Source organism: Cheilinus undulatus, linkage group 23 (genome assembly GCF_018320785.1).
Source record: "Cheilinus undulatus linkage group 23, ASM1832078v1, whole genome shotgun sequence".
In the NCBI taxonomy this organism is placed as follows: domain Eukaryota; kingdom Metazoa; phylum Chordata; class Actinopteri; order Labriformes; family Labridae; genus Cheilinus; species Cheilinus undulatus.
In genome coordinates, this window is record NC_054887.1 from 33769945 (window position 1) to 33790725 (window position 20781).

At 40.9% G+C, this 20781-nt stretch overlaps 1 protein-coding gene across 3 annotated transcripts in view; it reads right to left on the minus strand.

The window, feature by feature from the left end:
- Positions 1-20781, minus strand: part of usp6nl (USP6 N-terminal like) — a 119195-nt gene that overhangs the window by 40264 nt on the left and 58150 nt on the right. Inside the window, exon 1 of one of the 3 annotated variants that reach the window (XM_041780541.1) lies at positions 7448-7968. The exons of the other annotated variants lie outside the window; for them this stretch is intronic. Coding sequence (XP_041636475.1) covers positions 7448-7502 — 55 coding nt within the window. The 5' untranslated portion in view covers positions 7503-7968. Of the gene's footprint in view, positions 1-7447; positions 7969-20781 lie in introns of those variants that run through there. 3 annotated transcript variants of the gene reach the window in all.

Below are 20781 nucleotides of genomic sequence, written 5' to 3' on the forward strand. Positions count from 1 at the left end.
GGTGGGAACATGAATTACAAGACTGCATGAATGGGAACTTTACAGTAAATAAGACCAGCGCTTCTCAACGTTGGGGTCGGGGCTGCATTTGGGGTCACAAGACACTGAGAGGGGGTCTCCAGATGCCTTAAAGAAACTAGAAAAGCACCCAGAGAGCGCAGACCTCCGCCATTAGCCCTATCTTCCTAATCCTTTAAAAAATTCCTGGATCCAGACTGGATCCACTGCTGGTCCAAAATCGAATCAGTTCTTCCTTATGCCATTTCTGACATTTCCTGAAAATTTCATCAAACTCCATCCATAACTTTTTGGGTTATGCTGCTAACAAACAAACAAACTAACAAACAAATCCTGCCAATCACATAACCGCCTTGGCGGAAGTAACTTGGAATATTTAAATACTTTACACCAGTTTTGCCAGATTTCAACCTGTTGTCATTACTTTTCCCACCAATTTTAAATTTTATTTAAATTTTAAATTTTAAACACATTTTTATCACTTTTCCCCACCCATTTTGCCAATGTAAACACATTTTTAACACTTTTCCCATAAATGTAGCCAATTTTGACCCATTTTTTAATCACCTTTTTCCATCAATTTTGCCAATTTAAAAACATTTCTATCACTTTACCCACAATTTTTTTTTGCCAATTTTGACCCATTTTAATCACTTTTCCCATAAATGTTGTCTCCACATGACTACTCTAGAATGTTCATGGCTGTGTTCAACCACCTTCAGGGGTCTCCGGTCTCTGACACCTTTATTTTGGGGGTCCCGGGCTAAAAAGGTTGAGAACCCTTGAATTAGAGAATAATTAAGATCATAATTATTGAAAAGAATGCGTCTCAGTGATTGAAGTATAAAACCACCTGTGTTTGGAAGGTTTAGTCACTGGTTAATCAGTATTCCTGGCTACCATTACACCATGAAGACAAAGGAACACCCCAAGCAACTCAGAGAGAGGGTTATTGAAAAGATTAAGTGAAGGAGAAGGGCTGGGGTGTGATTTAATGCTATAATAAAGGCTAACCATGAGGCCCAACGACCTTGACCTTGCCCTCTAAAATCTGATCAGGTCATCCTGGAGTCAGACTTGACATTTGCAAAGTTTAAATAGAATCCCTCTGGCGTTGTTGATATTCACATGAGTGGGTAGGATGCATCCACAGATGGGTAAACATGCCTGCAGAGGAAGGACAGACAGACGGAGGGACAGAGAACACGACGCTTCCAGGCTGAGCTGCTGCTGACGCAGAGGCAAACATAAACCAGGCGTCACAGAGATATATCCAACAGAATCACAGCAGCTCTGTGACTGTTATTCCTCTAAAAGATCATCTCCCTACTTATCATCACAAGGTCACAGACCCCCCGCTGAGCCGACCTTTAACCCCGACCCCTCCCTGAGCCGTCAGTCAGTCCCCAGCAGTGAGGCCGATGTCGCTCCAGCTTTCTGCCCCCGTCCCGCTGTGATGAAAATGTCCCCAAACGCCACCCACCCGGCCTCCTCGACCTTCCACGCCACCACCCCCCCTCGCCTCTGCCCTTCAGTCCTGCTCTTCATGCTGCGTTCAGGTCATGTGGGGGTTTTACTGTCAACAGGGCTCGCATGAAGTGAAACTATGAGGAAGCAGCAAGGATTCAGGAAGTTTAACTTCCTCCTGTGTCCTCAGGTAGAGTTTAACTTCAGTCCAACAGCTTTAAAACACAACTGAGATTTTCACGTTTCACATGCATGATCAAAAATCATTCTTCCTCATTCTGAAACTCGCCATGAACCTCCACTCATCTCTACCATGTCTGCATGCTTACTGCACTAGCATGCATTGTGTTGTAGCGGAGACAGGAGGGATATGTGACTGACAGCAGCTCAGCCTGAGTCCAATCATCATTTAATCATCGTACATTTCTCTCTGAATCTAAAGAATCTAAAGAGCAGTCACGTAAACACCAAAACGCCACGTTTGTGTCTGTATGATTAATGTGAAGCCCAGTACTGAGGTAAAAGGAGGCGTCTCCCCTCTCTGAGTTTTAATGCAAGCTGCAGTGACTCGTATCACAAAGGCTTAAACGGTTTAAAGATGTTTTAACCCCCGACTCTCTCATTTAATCCACGATGATTCAAAGAAAGGCTGTGGCGTTTAACAATGAAGCAATTAAGAGTGACGGAGCTGCTGACTGTAAACACGGTGGTCATAACCGCTGCTAAAGCTCGTTTAAATCAATGATCAACGCGATACTTCCAACAAACCCTTCACAATAAAAGTCTGTATTGTTTTATTGTGAAGGCCCACATCAGGATATGTGGAGCAGGAGCGAATGAAAACTACAGGTTTAGTCACAAAGACGTGAAGACAGAAGGACCCTGTGATTTTAGGCTATAACTAATGGAATAGGTTAAAAGTGCCAAGAATGGTTGGAAAAGGTGGTAAAATTGGACATCACAATTAGCAAAAATATGTGAAAAGTGGGAACGAATGGATAAAAGAGGCAAAAACAATAAGTGAAGCAGCAAAAATAGGTCAGAAATGGCAAAAACAGGAGGAAAAGGTGTTAAAAGTGGATATTAACAGTTGAAATTATGGGTTAAAAGAGGCAAAAATTTAAAAAAGAGGTGAAAAAGGCATGGTGGCTAAAAAGGTTTATAGCTAAAAATAGATGGAATTGGTAAAACTGGGTTAAGATTGGCAAAAACAGGTGGACAAGGAGATAAAATTGGATATTAATAGTGACATAATGGGCTAAAAGTAGGCAACAAATGGGCAGAGTATATAGTTAATGAGATTAAAAAAAGGCTAAAAATGTGAGAAAAGGTGGTGAAATAGGGTTTGAAAAGTAGCAAAAATGTGTTCAAAGTGGAAAAAACATTGGATAGCAGAGGCAAAATAGGTTGAAAGTTACAAAAATTGATTAAAAGTGGTTGAAACAGGCAGAAAAGGTACTGAAGGGACATTTAAGTGGCAGAAATGATTTATAAAAGGCAAAAAATAATTGGATAACAGAGGACAAAAAAGTGGTAAAAATTGGTTAGGATTGGCAAAAAAGGTGAACAAGGAAATTAAATTGGATGTTTATAGCAACATTTATGGGTTAAATGTGCCAAAATGCAAAAAAAGAAAGTTAGAAAAAGTGGTGAAATAGGGTTTAAAAAGTAGCAGAAATGGGTGGAAAGAGGAAAGAGAAAGTAGAAAAAGTTTGTGTCATGCAGGTTAAACTGGCAAAAAATGAATAACAGAGGCATAAACCAGATGAAGTGGCAAAAATGGGTAAAAAGGGAAAAAGTAAAAGGATCAGAAATGGTATAAAAGGAGGAGAAATGGGTAACAGCTGAATAATGAAGTCCCAGTTAGCAGGACGCTCGCACCAACGCTAACGATCAAACACTGATATCATCAATAATCAGAACGGTGGAGGGCCCACATGGTGTAGGATTATTTAAATGGAAGATGTATATTTCTATTTAAAGCTAATAATAAACCCATCCTGCCTGACTGAGAGTGTTTTAGTTCCTCATTATCCTCGGAGTAAACGTCTAGCAGCATAACCACAGCCTCGTCTCTGCTCTAATGATCCTCTTTGTTCTTTCTGTTGACGACTCGTCTCTTAAAGCTCTGCTCGCCGTTTTCATCTCCTCGTCTCTAACTCATGCTTTCACCAGGAAACAGGAAAAGAAGAACTAATGACAGTGCAGAGAGGTTCAGCTGGGCTCTTTCTGCAGACAGATCTCCACATTTATCCACCATGTGTTCATTTTAACACGGACAAATAATCAATGAAACAATATTTAATGAGCTCCTAATAGGCTGCAGCTGATAATAGTGTTGACACGCTGACAAAGCACTCCAACACAAACTGTTGTCAGCCACTCCACACCAAAGAAGAAGAAGTGATGAGGCAGCTGCAGACACTTCACATGGCTCTATTATGTGTCATTACTGAGCTCCTAAACAATCATCGTCTCCACGCGTCAGGGTTTAAGGCCTCAACACAACGGCACAAACAACCCAACGGTCTGCTTCCTGAATGTGGTTTACAGAAAGATCATTACATTACACATCACCTGAGCTCTGCTGCAGCTCTGCGCTGCTGTAACCCTGCATATGAACGGTTAAAACTCAGATTTATTAAAAATAACTGCAGAGAAAATGGCTGCAGCCATCAGACTGGTACGTCGAGGGACAACAATACTTAACGCACTTCCATGATCAGTTTCTGTCTTCTTCTTGGGGGCAAAGCAAGCAAAGTTTGAGCTAAAAATAGCACAAGAAAACAGGCATTGTTGCAGAAATGTCTCATTTACAGTACTGCGCAAACCTGAGGCATGTTTGGGCAATAATCTGAGGCTGAAGGGGGGCATAGATGTGGAAGGAAGCCACCTGAGGGCATCATCAGGTGGGAAGGAGGACTGGCACAACCCCGGTCATACTCTGGATGTCTCTGCATGTTACCGGGAGCATGGCGCTCTAAATTTAGAATAATAAAAGACGACGATTAGAGACAGACTGTTGAGCTCCATCCTGCTCTGCTGTTTCATTCTAGTTTGAGTTGAGGACTCTGTTCACTAAAAACTAAATTTACTAAGTCATTGTTTTGGTTTCATGGGTGAATTTCTCATAATGAGGGAGAAAAGCTGTTAAAAATCACCTGCCTGGTTAACACTAGGTGCTACTTGCAAAGCATTCTAGGACTGCTTGAGGCATCAACAAAAAAGCCACTTTTAACAGCTTTTCTCCCACATTTTGTGGAATTCATCCATGAAACCAAAACAGTGGCTTCCTGTTAGGTAAAAACGCCCTATTTATGTCTTTTTTACTAGACAGAGTCCTTCATTCAACACTCCCAGTAACTGGGAGCTTGGGTGAATGAGGGTTAATCATGGTCTGTAAAAATTAATTAATTAACCCTCTGGGACCGTTCAGTTACTGTTACACTTGGGACCTTTAGCACATAAAACACGCTCCTCATTCTGTAGCCATAAAAAATATACATTTACATTTTATTCTGCTTTCATGGAGCTCATTTTTTCAGCTACATCTAGCCTAAATATTGATATCAAAGATTCTTGAATTTTAAAGATTTTAACCCTTTGAATGCCAGGTTTTTGTCATGATGCCACCATGTTTTCAGGTGAAAAAAAACGAAAATGTGAATTATTTTCAATATACTACATGCAAAACAGATTTTTTTGTTTTGGATTATTGGAGACTGGGATAGGTCAATAATTAGCAGGGATGTTGATTTTCATGCATTATTAATTTTTGTGCAGTGACAAACACTCACACTCAGGACCTTTAGTGTGTAAAACACGCCATTGAAACCCATTCAAACTGTTATTTTTGATCTCCCTTACATGAAAGCATAATACATGCATTTTATTATATCTGGGTGTCAGTCTGACCTTTGACCTTGAAATTGATCATTTTTAGTACTCTCCACCCAACGGCATCATTTTGACCATATTTGGCATATGGAGAAAAAACATGCTGTTTCTACTAGATAGGACTGTCCCATTTGACCCCCTCTCTCACCCCTAAGATGGGAGGGGGGGTGCATGTGTGTGTGTGTGCGCGTGTGTGTGTGTACATTTATAACTGACGTTGAATTTGAAATTGAATATTAAATTTGAACTTCTGCACTACAGCCACATGAAACAGAACGAGTGAAAAACAGTCGCACCTTTGGTCATTATGTCATAAGTTCATACACACACAGACACACACACCCCCACACAAGCACACCACACACACCCATCCATACGAGACAAAAACAATCTCAGTGCATGGATATCTGCACACTTAGATCAGCATTCAGTGTTAGAGCTTCATATTTAGACGTAGAGTGTTAATAAATAATCCTTCTCTGCTCTCGTCTGCTCCATCGGTGACTTTATTCAGCGCTAGTGTGAAGATCAACACTTCTTCATGGTAAATAACAACATCGATCCTGTTAGCCTGGATCTAAAAGTCAGGCTAAACAGAAAACAAACATCCACTGATGCTCTGACTGGTGACGCTTTACAAAGTCAGATGATGTTCAAAATCAAACTTGTAGATAAACCTGTAGAAACACCCAGATTTGTGCCACACTTTCTGGAAGAAGATCAATCTGCATTTAGAAAACTAGGATATATCACTACTGGAACTTCTCATCTGTGGCAAAGCTACTTAGCTGAGCCTTCTTACCTTCTTTTTAAAATAATGCTAAGGCTGGAAACACACAAGAAGATTTCTGGCCTGATTTGCCCTCCACTCCCAACCATCAGTGACCTTGCAAAGCCGGCTGATTGTCCAGATTCATGTCTGTCGTCAGGGAGATCCATCTCTCAAAGCTTCAAACTAATAGGCGTGTTTCTGATCAGGGAATGATCGGACCAATCAGCACTGTTTGAGGAGAAAGAGGCGGGACTTACAGGTGTGGGTTAGTTGAGCAATCCTGTAAACAATGGCGGCCACTGAAGAGATCAGCATGGATGCAGAAATATTTGGTTCAGTTTACGCTCAGAATCACAGAGGATTGTGGGATCTGTAGTCCTTCACTCCTTGAATAAACATCAGGTACATGCTTTCTTTTTGCTCCTTTTTCGAGGGTTTTTCTGTATGAATCAAAGGTTTTATAGACTCCATAATAGGTTTAAAAATCCTGAAAAAGGATGTTATGAGTAGCTCATGTTCTGCAGTTTACTCCTCTCTGCAGTGTGACATCATATGTGCTGCTGCTCCGATTGGCCTGCAATAAATTTGACAGACCAATCACCTTCTGGGTTTTTATTCTGAAAGGTTCCCAAACACGCTCCATCAGGTGTTGCAGGAATATGTGAGAAACAACACACTTAAGGGGAATTTGGCATTTATCTGCAACAAGCCTTTAATCTTCCAGGTCCTGGGAGGTCTTCCAGGTACGTCCAACTGGGAGGAGACCCCGAGGCAGACCCAGAACTCGATGGAGGGATTATGTATCCATGAGGCCTGGGAGAAGGAGTTCTGAGCTTACTGGAACAAGCCTTTAACTGGGGTAGCATTGCTGCTGTCAACCCCCCCGTTACTGAGGTCTGAGGTCTGGGCCTAAAGTCAGGTATCAAGCTGTCTAGAGTGCAGCATAAACTTTCAGACCAGGAACCAAACCAGCAACAACTTTTCACAGAAATGTTCCAGTTTTGTGGATGCAAATATGGAGCATTGCAGCTAGAGATAAAGCTGCAGTTTCCAGGATAACTGTGACAAAAATAAGCAGTTAAAAAGGACGCTATTGGAGCCAAAACTTTAAGAATTTTAAAGTTAGAGCCCAAAATAATTACAACAGATACATGGCTAAGACACTAACACCAGAAACACAGACCAAACGGTCATGAAGATTTATAACGATAAACCAAAAAAGACACAAATATGAGGAATAAATGAGCACAGAGTAAAAGCTCTAAAACAGGATTGAATCTCTTCATCGTTTACCTGGTTTAAAGCCGTCCAGCAGATCCTCCGAGCCAGCCCGAGCCTTAGTCCGCATCGGTCACACCTCTACCAACATCCAGCTACCTAAAACCCGACCTGAAACCCTCATCCCATCGCCGTCACGCCAACTCCGCACAGACGGACTCACATAGAGGAAACTGGAGGCTGAGAGAGGCAGAGAGAAGTGAGATCACTGAGCTCACAATGCTGCTGTTTGTTACTGTAGAGTACAGGACTGGGACTTCAGCGGAGAGCCAGTCCCACTCACAACATTCCCCACCCAAACACAACGGCACGATGACATGACAACAGGAGCACGCAGCGGCACGACGGCACACGGCACAACGACACGCTCTGTTCAGGACTTCAGAGAGAGGACACAGACGACCTCTGTGTCAGGAAGACAGAGTTTCAGAAAGTCACTAAAATAAAGCAGGAATGATCCTACAGCAGTGTTACCCAACCTGTGGCTCTTATGTGACTATTTACTCTTTTATGTCTAAATCTTTAAGATTATTCCCCCAGAAAACCATTATTTGCCATTATTCACAATTTTTTGTCACTTTTCACCCATTTAAGCTACCTTTTGACATTAAATACCACTTGTTTCCCGTTTTTTGCTCATTTTTACCACTTCTCTTTGCAACTTTTTTTCCCCCAATTTTTTGCCACTTTTATCCATTTTATCCCATGCTTCCCACTTTTTACAACTATTCGCCCATTTGTTGTTTCCCATGATTTGCCCATTTTTGCCACTTTTAGCCCATTTTTGCCCCTTTTCACCATTTTTTGCCCATTAAAGTTACCTTTTGCCATTAAATACCACGTTTCCTATTTTTTGCCCATTTTTGCCATTTAATTTTGCCATTTTTGCCCTTCTTCACCACTTTTCACCTATTTTTTGCCACCTCTTTTGCCACTTTTATCCCATTTTTGCCACTTATTCACCATTTTTTCGCCCATTTAAGATACCCTTTGCCATTAAATAGCACTTTTCCCATTTTTCGCCCATTTTTGCTCCCTCTTTTTTCCATTTTTGTCAAATTTTTTCACATTTTTCTGCCACTTTTTGGCCATTTAAGCTACCTTTTGCCATTAAATACCACTTGTTTCCTTTTTTTTGCCCATTTTTACCACTCGTTTGCAACTGTTTTTTTCAATTGTTGCCACTTTAATCCAATTTTTCACATGTTTCCCATTTTTACAACTTTTTGCCCATTTGTTGTTTCCCATTTTTAGTGCATTTTTTTGCCCTTTTTCACCATTTTTTGCCCATTTAAGCTACCCTTTGCCATTAAGTACTTGTGTCCTATTTTTTTGCCCATTTTTACCACCTCTTTTTTCAATTTTTCACCACTTTTCACCCATTTTTCACCACTTGTCACCCATTTCTTCCAATAAACAGCACTTGTTTCCTATTTTTTGCCCATTTTTGCCACTCTTGACTGCTTTTTCCCCATTTTAGTCAATTTCCACTAATTTCTAATAATAATGCACTTTGGTTGAGTAACGCTGACTAAAGAGACAGCTCCTGGAGCTCTAACGAGGATAACGCTAGTAGGCATGAATGTGATTAAAGCTCCTCTATCTCCACTGAGACACCAAACTCTGGGAGAGAGGAAAGAGGAGGAAAATCGGGAAAATCTTCCTGTCAGTCACTCCTCGTCAATCTCCGTCTCTCCTTGTTCTTCGTCCCTGTCAACACGAGTGACACGAGTGGAGGAGGGCACCAAAGATGTCAGAGAGCTCTGAGGTCTGAGTTTCTGCCAGGGAGATTTAGTGTTCCTAGACCAGTCTGTTTGAGATTTTATTGTGAAATTCTAGAAAAAGTTGCAGAGATTTTCCAGTTGCATTGTCCTAAAACAGAATCTGCAGCTGTGTGAGGAAGAGTTTCCATTAAATCTTCATCATAAGCAGACGTGATGAGCCCTGCAGAGTGCAGAGAAGCAACAGGCCAAAGAAGGGAGAGGAGTCCACTTGTCATCTCTGCACAGGAAGTATCTGCGTGTTTGGTGGACGGGACTAAAGTGCTGTTATCGCCGCTGAAGCTCCAGGGTCACAGCGGCGGGGAGAGACGGGGCGGGGGCGTGCTGCTTTCAGACGTCAGCTCCATTTTCTGGAAGTCCACTTAATCCTCGTCTCTATTTGTGCTTCACTCGCTTCAAAAGTGACCCTGGTCCAGAGCCCAGATCCACTCACAGCTCGGGCTTTTCATGTGCGGGGAAGTTAGTTTCCTCCTCGCCGTCGTCTGCTGTGAACTCAGCATTCCTGCAGCTCCGCTCTTATCTGTTTGTAGCAGCAGTAGATATCTGTGTGAGCTAAAATCACTGCTTCAGCTGTGGATGATGAACAATCATTCCCTTCTAGTAGAGGAGAGCGTGCATCAGTCCATACTTTACTAAAACCGCCCCCAGTAATCCAGACCCCAAACACTGAAATAACTGTGCTACTGCCATCTCCACCATCCACTTCCTGTCTTCTGCCTGAGTTTAAACCAGCAGTTCGGTGAGTGGGTGCCGTCCTGGCAACATCAGGAAAACTAAAAAAATGCCAAAAAACAAACAGAACCTCTGTGACCTGAACGTTCCTGTGAATAAATGAGAAAACTACAAGCACAAGGCAGAACATTCAGGAGGAGAGAGCTCTCTGAATCAGAGCTGAGCAGCTGAGCAGGCGGGAATGGTCAACTTCAGAGTCTTTAAGGTGGAACTGACCCTGAACATCAGTCTTTAAGGTGGAACTGACCCTGAACATGAACAGCCTCGTCACAGCCATGAGTCTTTAAGGTGGAACTCAAACCCAGATCTTTGAGTCTAGAAGTTGCACACTTGAAATCGTTGTATTTATAAATTCATATTCAGAAATTTATTAATGCAAGTTAAATCAGAATTGATTCTTGTTAGCTTCTATAAACAGAGAGATTAAAAACTTGAGATTTCTTAGATTTTTTTCTTGCAAAATTTACCTAAAAAATTAAACTCAAGACATGAAAACTTAAAATCTGAAACCATAATAATTCAAAGAATTTCTTGTTAATTTATGAGTTTTTCATCTCAAAAATAAAAAGATTTATCATCTGCATTTACAAATTTTGATATCTGAAAATTGGCACTTTTCAATCTAGAAAATGTAGAATTATAACCTGAAACATGTTAACAGTTTTTCAAGTATTTAAAACCTTTGAAACTTAAAAATTTAAAGATTTTTTCTAGAAAATGTCCTACTTTGAAACGTTTAAAAGTTTAGATCGTTCTCTAGTTTATGAACACATTTTAAACTTGAAAATTAAGAGGTTTTTACAGAGTATATTTGAGACTTTTTCAATTAGAATTTTCCAAATTTTATTTCTACTTATAAAAATTATTGAATTTGAAAATTTCAAACCATTTTTGTCTAAATTTACAGGTACTGAACTTTGAAAATGGCAAGATGCTTTTTCTAGTAAGTTCAGAATTTTAATCTTGAAAATATCATGCTTTTCCTTTAACTTTTTTTTCATTTGGAAAATTAATTTTTTTTGTTTTTCTTGTAAATTTACATTTTTAAAACTTTTTTTTTCAGTTAATTTATTACTTTTTTTATCTTGAAAATGTCAACGTCTTTCTCGCTGATCTACAACTGTTTATCCTTGAAAATTTTTGGATTATTTTCAGTTTTTTTTTTCTCAAAAATGTATGACTTTTTTAACATAAAAAATCAAGTTATTTTTCTTCTAAATTTATTATTTAAATTTGAAAAAAAAAACAGATTTTTTTTCTGACTAATCCTTTGAATCTTGGAAATTTCAAGATTGTTTTCTAACTAATGTTCAACTTTAAATCCTGAATATTTTTTTATTTTTAGTCTCAGAAATTCATGACTCAATCAAATTAAAGATTCAAAGTCTGGTTCTTACTTTATGACATTATACTGTCAGAGATTTACCTTTTTTTCTCGAATTTGTTCAGATTCTCTGTAATTATTGATTTTTCAGAGAGGATCTGATGAGCTGTTGCTCTCTGCTGTCGTTATCTGAGTTTTTTGGTTGCTTTTGCCATCTTTTTTTTCATAAATGAATTATTGACTTTTCCACCCTTCGTTCCATCTCAGAGACTAAATAACTCCTGCATTAAAGCAGGAACGGGTTTATCGCTGATGGAGGTGATTGGTTTGTCTTTACTGCAGTAGCAGACGTCTGCAGCGCTGTAGCATTCGAGGAGAGAGAGCCCAGCTCTCCAGCACCATCACGGTCCCACCAGGCAAATATTAATCAATATCAAAGTGTCTGTCAGTGGGCGAAACAGCAGCATGGAGATAATTAGAGGCAGTAATGGTGTTCAAAGGGGCTAAATGTGGCTACAGATGAGAGTGCTAAATACAGGAACATCCTATCATCCCTGCAGAGGTACCATCATCAAATCCTCCCAGCATCCTTCACTGTTTAAGACGCTTTGAAACCATAACCTCTGCTGAAAGATCCTCTGAATATAAAGCTGTTTCTCTGACAGCAGCTGAATAAATGCCTGATTTTCTGTTAAATCATCGACTCAGAAACGTTCAGAGAAAGTGAAAACGTGGCTCTTCCTCTAAAACCAAACTTCCTCACTGATAAAGGTTACTCTCTAAGGTCGTTTCCTGTTTTCTGACATGCAAACTCCACGCACACATCAACACTGCCATTAGACTGTTCATAAACCACGCAGTGACCTCCTTAATGCATGCAGATACAATACACCCCGCCAAAATAAAAGACTACAGCTGATTTAAGGGCCCTGTTTGCTCCTAGTCGACCTAATTAACTGTCAATGTCGCACACTGAACATGTGCAGAAGACAAATGAAAGAAAAGGGTGGGCTGTTTATTATGATGCCTTTATTTTAGAGGAATTCTCAGATCATTACGTGATCAGGATGTAAAGTTCATACTGCTGTAGGATTCATGCTCAGACTAAACTACCATCACTGATCTGATGAAGCTTCAGCGCCAACGTCAGAGCAAAGAAACAAGTTCTATCATATGCAGCTGACGCTCTGAGAGCTCAGTGACGCCGCGCTGATCCTGAGCCAACATCATGACCGTCACCACTTTGTTATTAACAAGACGGGACAAGTCAGGGCGAGAGAGAGCAACAGCAGTTCATGAGACAGACAGGAAGAGAGAGAGATAGAGAGACAAAGAAAGAGAGAGAGAGAGGAGAAAGTCAGGAACAGGGAGAGACAGACTCATTCATGTCTCTGAAGAATGTGGAGGGTTTAGTTATCAACGCATCTACAGACACTTTCATTAATGGAGCTGATGTTATCAGCTGATATAGACTGATATTATCAGCTGATATAGACTGATATTTACAGCTGATAAAGACTGATATTATCAGCTGATAAAGACTGATATTATCAGCTGATATAGACTGATATTATCAGCTGATATAGACTGATATTATCAGCTGATAAAGACTGATATTATCAGCTGATATAGACTGATATTATCAGCTGATATAGACTGATATTATCAGCTGATAAAGACTGATATTATCAGCTGATATAGACTGATATTATCAGCTGATATAGACTGATATTATCAGCTGATATAGACTGATATTATCAGCTGATAAAGACTGATATTATCAGCTGATATAGACTGATATTATCAGCTGATATAGACTGATATTATCAGCTGATAAAGACTGATATTATCAGCTGATATAGACTGATATTATCAGCTGATATAGACTGATATTTACAGCTGATAAAGACTGATATTATCAGCTGATATAGACTGATATTATCAGCTGATATAGACTGATATTTACAGCTGATAAAGACTGATATTATCAGCTGATATAGACTGATATTATCAGCTGATATAGACTGATATTATCAGCTGATATAGACTGATATTTACAGCTGATATAGACTGATATTTACAGCTGATATAGACTGATATTTACAGCTGATAAAGACTGATATTATCAGCTGATATAGACTGATATTATCAGCTGATATAGACTGATAATTACAGCTGATATAGACTGATATTTACAGCTGATATAGACTGATATTATCAGCTGATATAGACTGATATTATCAGCTTATATAGACTGATATTATCAGCTGATATAGACTGATATTTACAGCTGATATAGACTGATAATTACAGCTGATATAGACTGATATTTACAGCTGATATAGACTGATATTATCAGCTGATATAGACTGATATTATCAGCTGATATAGACTGATATTATCAGCTGATATAGACTGATATTATCAGCTGATATAGACTGATATTATCAGCTGATATAGACTGGTAACTCTGAAGTTAATATTTCAGTCTGATATTCTTTTTCAAATGTCAGGTATCACACATAAAGTACTGTGATGTCCCTGTTAAACCTTCCTCCACTATCAGACAGAGCTGGTCTTCCTCTGCAGTGTTTCCAGCCTTTATTTCTCTGCAGCATTGAACACAGAAGCTCCATCACCGCAGCAGCGATTTAATACTTCAGCTTAAAGTCAGTAATGATGTTTAGGGGGCTACAGAGAGCCGTTTGATGCATAATTTAACACGACTAGGTGTGAGGCAGCAAGCTGGGATCAATACCCTCCACTAAATCTGACACGAGCCAAAAATATAAAACAAGTCCACATGTTGGAGTAAAGCTGCAGCCGCTGGAGGAAAAACAACATTTTTTAGGATTAAACTCCGCCGCCAAGGCCGATGCCGCAGCTTTAACCTTTGGGGAGGACAGACAGGCAATTAGCCTGGCTGTGACGGTGTGGATGTCAGCAGGCGGCCTCAGACCGAAACCCGCTGGGCCCGGGGACCGTCTGCCGCTTGCTGCTTAGCTAACCAGCATGAGGTTTCTGCTTCCACACATAAATAAACACCAAAAATGCACACAGATGGTTCACAAGTTAGAAGAAGCATCCTCGATCCAAGATCAGGGTGCAGCATTTGAGGACGAGATGTTGAGTGTGAGGACGGCGGCAGACGGGGAGAAGGATCAGGGCTGCTGAATTATGCAGTGAGACGGCGAGCTGCCCGCCGCGCTGACCCGGAGGAGAGAGAAGGCCGCAGTTTGGCAGCAGACTGTCTTACTTCAGAGATGGTACAAAGCCAGACCGCTCACAGAAAAAAAAGACACACAGCTCTGAATGTAGAGCAGAGACGTGCATCTGTCTGCACATTACAGATCTTTAATTGACAGTATGATGGTGAAAATTCTGGAGTCTCGTCAGTCAGAGAAAAATCCCTCAATCTCACAAAAACAAGGTTCTGTTTGTCTTTTAAGTGAATCAAACTAACTGTGGAGCGATTTCCTGCCTCGTAATGAGGTCTCGGGGTGATTCTGCTCGCCTCTGAACGGTCAGAAAGCTTTTAATGAGCGCCGGGGTCGACGCCTTGGGGCCGCTGTGGGCTCCTATAGTTCAGCCACAAGTCAATACACGGACAGGATCTACCTTAACAAAATACTTAAACAAAAACAAGTTACTCATTTCTCTGAGGACTTCAGCCATGATCTCACTGCTGACGCCACCAGATGGAGTAGAAATCCCCCTAAAGAGGCCTTAATACATCATGACCCATCCACCAATCAGAGGCCAGACATCCAACTGCAGACGTGATGCATTATGGATGGAAACACTACAACATGAACTGGTCACACAGAGACACCACAGGGAATATTAAGGGTTTTTTTTAGACCAGTGGTTCTCAAAAGGTGTGGCAAGGCACACGAGTGAGCCTCAAGGCTAGTCAGGTGTGCCGTGGGAATTTGTACCATACGTCATTACTACAACTTTATGGCGAGTACTGTACCCAGGCCTGCCCACAGACCTGGACCCCTAAAAATCCTCAGAGAATGGGACCTCCCCAGTTGGGATTTATTCATGATATCAGTGTGTGTGTGTTGGATCAGTAGCATTGGTGTTAGCATCCTGGCTAACAGTTACCTCAATAAAAGCTGAAAAGCATGGCAGGCTATTATTGGGTTGAAAATATTAATTCATGCAATTTTTAACCAAGTTAACCAATTTCAGCCTTATTGCCATTTCCTGTTATTACTTTTGACCCATTGTTGCCATTTTTTTTTTACTTTTTGCCACATTTCACCCATTTTTGTTAACCTTTTTGCCAAATTTTGCTATTGTTTGGCCATTTTTCCCATCACTTTTAACCCCTTTTTACAGCCTTTTAGCAACTTCAACCATTTTTTGCAACTTCTCTGCCACTTGTGATCTATTTTGCCAACTTTTTGCCAATTTTTGCCTGTATTTGACCACCTTTTCACCCAAGTTTGCTCTTGTTTATCCCTTTTAACCCATTTTTACCACCTTTTTACAACATTTCATCATTTTAGGCCACTTGTAACCCATTTTGACACAGCAAGTTTTTTGCCAATTTCATCCCATTGTTTGGACACTTCTTTTACCAATTTTATCCCATATCGGACTTTGTTTTGGCACTTTTTGCCCACTTTTGCCCTCTCCATGATTCCCCACTTGGCTGGGCCCCAGAAAGATCACCCCTTTATGTCCCCTTATAGGCCACCGTAACTGTAACATTATTTAAAAAGTTCATTTTGTATCGATTTAAATATGGTGTGCCTTGAGATTTTGGCTTAACCTTGGGTGTGCCTTGGGTGGAAAAAGTTTGAAAACCACTGTTTAAGGCACAGCCTGCGCATGACTCAAACGTTTTCTTTGCTTTAGTGACAAATTTTGTTCCATTTTGCCATTTAAACCAATATTTGAGACTTTTTAACTGATTTTCATCTTTTTACCGCCTATTTTTGCCACTTTTTCTTTCTGGTAATTTCTTTTTGGCCACCTTTAAACCATGCTATACCACTTATTTCCACCAGTTTATGCAACTTAAACCCATCTTGGCCACTTTTTATCTACTTTTTATCTGAGCTGACATTGCCCATTTTGGCCACTTTTCCCCCTCTGAGCCCAGATTTGCTGCTCATCCCTTTTTTGCCTTTTTTAAACACATTTTTGTCCTTCTTTAACCACTGTCCACAGATTATTTCTGACAATTTTCACCACTTTGACCCATTTTTGCCACTTTTTAACCGCTTTTCACAATTTTTGCAAATTTAAAGCAGATTTTTGCCTCTTAAGTAGGGATGGGGATCGTTCATTTTTATTGATAGTGATACCCTTATCGATACTCCTTATTGATCTGAGTCCTTATCAATATCACTATCAATACTTTTCTCCCCTTTGACCCCCTTTAGGGGCGGCTTTGGCTCCATGCGTCCAGTGAGGGCCATCCTGCTATGAATGTTTTTATCATTTTAGAGCCGATGCTCCTTCTATCCTACGGCTCAGAGAGGAAATGGACCTGTGCTGCATGTGACTATTAAGGAAAAACCTACCCGGCCCTGTGGGAAAAAGCCACTCCCCCTTGTTAAATCATGAATTAACTGTGATTAAGCACGTCTTTGTAAAGCTGAATTTGTCCAGGCTCTATCCAGACATGCAGGAAACTGAGCGACTAGCTTTGGCAGCTAGCAGAGAACGCCGAGCAGAAGGTTCCATGACGCTGCAGCTTCTAGGACAAGGCAGCAGAGCTTCTCTCATTCTGTTGGTGTTATTAACGAGGATCAAAGTTTCCTCTGCTGCAGACTTTTCTCCCCACATGCTGCTGTAGAGAATCCTTCATTATCACGGTAACAACATCTGCTAGCACCCTCACACCTCAGCAGCCTCCGTGGATTAATGTCTGCATGTTGGAGCTGTATCTGTGAGGGGCCCATCTCTAAATCTGGCTGCATCGATCTGAGCCGAGCCAGGAGCCAAGGTGAATTCCTCTGCAGGCCTGATGGACTCAGATAAAGTCGACAGCCAAATGGAAAGTGCGAACGCTTCCTCCGGCTCGTCGATAAGGCGTCTGAAAATCTCTGAGAGTCTCTCTGTTTGAGAGTGTGTGCTTTAAGAGCTGATTACACACACTTAGCCTCCCCACAATAGCTTCACACACTTGTCAAACAAACACAGACACAGTCGCAGCGGTGCCGAGCTGCAGGCAGAGCCGTGGCGTTCCAGGTTCCACTTGTGGCATTTTGAAAATCAATAAATCATTAGGACAGGAGTTTAGCAGCGTTTCAGCCCGCTCTGTTAACAACAGCGGAGCAAACACCATCGACACACACCGCTCTTTAGTCTGTGAGGACCGACACTATACGGACAAAAGTATTCAGCCACCTGACCATACAGGGACTGGTGTATTCAAACCCGTGTACTTTAATATGCAGCTCTAACAGCCTCCACTCTTTTCTGGAGGCTTTCCTCAACATTCTGTAGTGTTTCTGTGGGAATGTGTGTCCATTCATTCTGTAGACCAGGGGTTTTCAAAGTGTGAGGCGGGCCTCCCCTGGGGGGCGCCACAGAGCTTCAGGCGAGGCGCGGAACCATAACCCAGAAAAAAGGTGATTTTTCTTTGCCAACCTCTGCTGTGCATGGAGCAAAATGGATAGACTTATAGTTACTATAGGGACTATGCTATAGAGCAGTGTTACCCAACCAAAGAGACACATTTGTGAAAAATACCTTTGTAAGAGCCACAATCTAAGAGGTGAAAAGTGGCAAAAACTGCATGAAGTAGCAATAAAAATAGGTTAAAGGTGGCAAAATGGTCAAAAAGCTGCAAAAAATGGATGAAAAGGGGCGAAAATGGGGAGAAAAAGTGGAAAAATGGTCAAAAAGTAGCAGAAATGGGTGAGAAGTGACTTAAATGTGCAAAAAAGCAGTCAAGAGCGGCAAAAATGGGCAAAAAAGAGGAAACAAGTGGTATGTAATGACAAAGTGTAGTTTAAAGGGACAAAAAGTTGCAAAAAATTGTACAAAAGGCAAAAAACTTGGATAAAAGTGGCAAAAATTGGGAAAAAGTGACAGAAAAAATTGTGAAAAAGGGCAAAAATTGGGAAAAAAGGAAACAAGTGGTATTAAATGGCAATGAGAAGCTCAAAAGGATGAAAAGTGGCAAAAAAAATTGTAAAAAAAGGGACAAAAAATGGGATAAAAGTGGCAAAAATTGGGAAAAAGTGGCAAAAAGACATAGCAAAAATGAGCAAAAAATTGAAAAAAACTGGGATATTTAATGACAAAAGGTAGCTTAAATGGGCAAAGAGGTGAGAAAGGGCAAAAATGGGATAAAAGTGGAAAAAATGGGTAAAAAAGAGGCAAATGAAGTTTTAAAATGGCCAAAAAATATAAAAAAGGGGTATTTAATGGCATTCTAACTGAATAAGAGGGAAAGGCAGATGTTTAAGGACATTTGCAAACCAAAATATCCAAAATATATTCATGTTAAAAATGTTTAAAGATTAGACATAAATGTTTGAATGTTGTTGTTTAATTTTTTTTCAGTTTGAATCCTTTTTGTGGGTGGGGGTCCACCGAGTGAATCATGTCTTCTTAGGGGGGCTCACTCTTCCACTCTTTGAAACCTCCTGCTGTAGAGCATTGATGAGGTCAGGCTCTGATGTTGGACCAGAAGGCCTGGACCACAGTCTTTATCCCAAAGGTGCTGGATGGGGTTGAGGTAAGGACTTTGTCTTTCTAATCCACTGATCATCAACAGGCGGCCCAGGGGCCATATCAGGCCCCCCAAAGCTTCCTGTCCGACCCCCAGAAGATCATTAGATTCAGAAAAGGAGGAAAAGAAGATGTTGTGGTTTTAAGAGTATCCCTTGGCTTTAAGGCTACATGTAGACTAGGCCTCAGGCGGAGCCCTAAAAGACTCCAGAATCAAGACTAATAAAGCTCCATGGTTTGCACTATGAGCAGATATAAATCCATCTAAATAAAGCCAGATGAACAGACGATGTTATTCTGATATTTCTATGACATTATTCACCATAAAACAGCCTGTTTATGTCTGTCCCTCCTCCTCCTATCAGAGCTGAGCTCGTCAGGCCGTTAGCGTGCGGTCCGATCCATTAAAATGATCAGTGGGTCATCAGCGTCTCAGTTCACAGGTTAAGCTGTTATTTAGCAGACACATTAAACTCCTACGATGGCTGCCCCCTCCTCAGGCGTAAAACAAAGACAGATCCGACCTTGTCCTCTTCCTCCAATAATCATCAGTCCTCCGTCTGCGTGATGAATCGCCCCCCCGCCTCTCTCCGTCTTTTATTCATCGGCTGTAATTCAACACAAAAGTGATCTCTGCCCAAAATATTGACTCCCAGTGGAACAGAAAGTGACGCACTCTCGGACGGCTTCATCCGTCCTCGGCGGGCTCTGCTGATGAATTAAAGCTGTTATCAACGCCAGCTGCCTGCTCACATCTCCTACCTGCTTTAAACGGGGAATCCTTTCAGGCTTTTAGAGCCTGAGGAGTTTATTCAGCTTTTCTCATGAGCTCATAAAGACTTCTATTCACAGAGCCGAGGAGGCACATTTAACGGGTTACTTTATGACACCAATAGAAAAACTTAACGGCAACTAAAAATGGACAAGGTCACTCGCTTTCTCCAACATTTATATCCTAATAAACATGTTTGACCTTAACCATTCAGACTTTTATGTATGCAGAGACCAAAAACACAGGCTGAGCATGCATTTGAATGGATTCACACGTAGCTGTGCAGAAATTAATTTATTTCATGGCCCTGAAAAAGGGACCATCACTCTAAAAGAGGACTGAGTGAGAAGTAATGAGAGTTTTGAATCAGGTTGTCTGCAGGAATGGGTGTGGTTTTGGTAATACTATTCCAACAAAAGGAAAAACAGATACTGCAGTGAACAGTACTGAATAAGACTGAACCACACTGGACCATTCTGTTCCATATGTTTCTTTGTTTCCTGCTTTATTAAATCAGACTGTATCTGATGGCGCTGCATTGTACCGTGCTGTAGTATCATATCACATCCAAACCCAGGGGTCCTCAACCTTTTCAGCCCGTGACCCCAAAATGAAGGTGCCAGAGACCGGGGACCACTGCTGTAGCTGAAGGTCATCGAACACAGCCACGCACAATCAAGAATAGTCATGTCCAGACAAGGCCGCCTATAAGGGGGGTAAATGGGAGAGCCTTCTGGGGCCCAGCCAAACTGGGGGAACCATGGAGGTCAGCAAAACCATGGTCCATTGTAAAGTTAAACTGTGATATCCATATTTTCTATCAAATCTGAATGATAACCACTCTAATCAAAGAAACAAATATCTTTATTAAGGCTGGGCAATTAATCGAAATACAGATTTAATCACAATGTGACCTACTGTGAACCAAATCGCAGAGGGTGTGTTTCTTTGACCTTAAATGTGTTTTGAAAAACCAGTTTAATCATTTTTTTAAGCGGAGGTGTTTTGCTCCACACATACTGCAAACATTCAAGTGCCA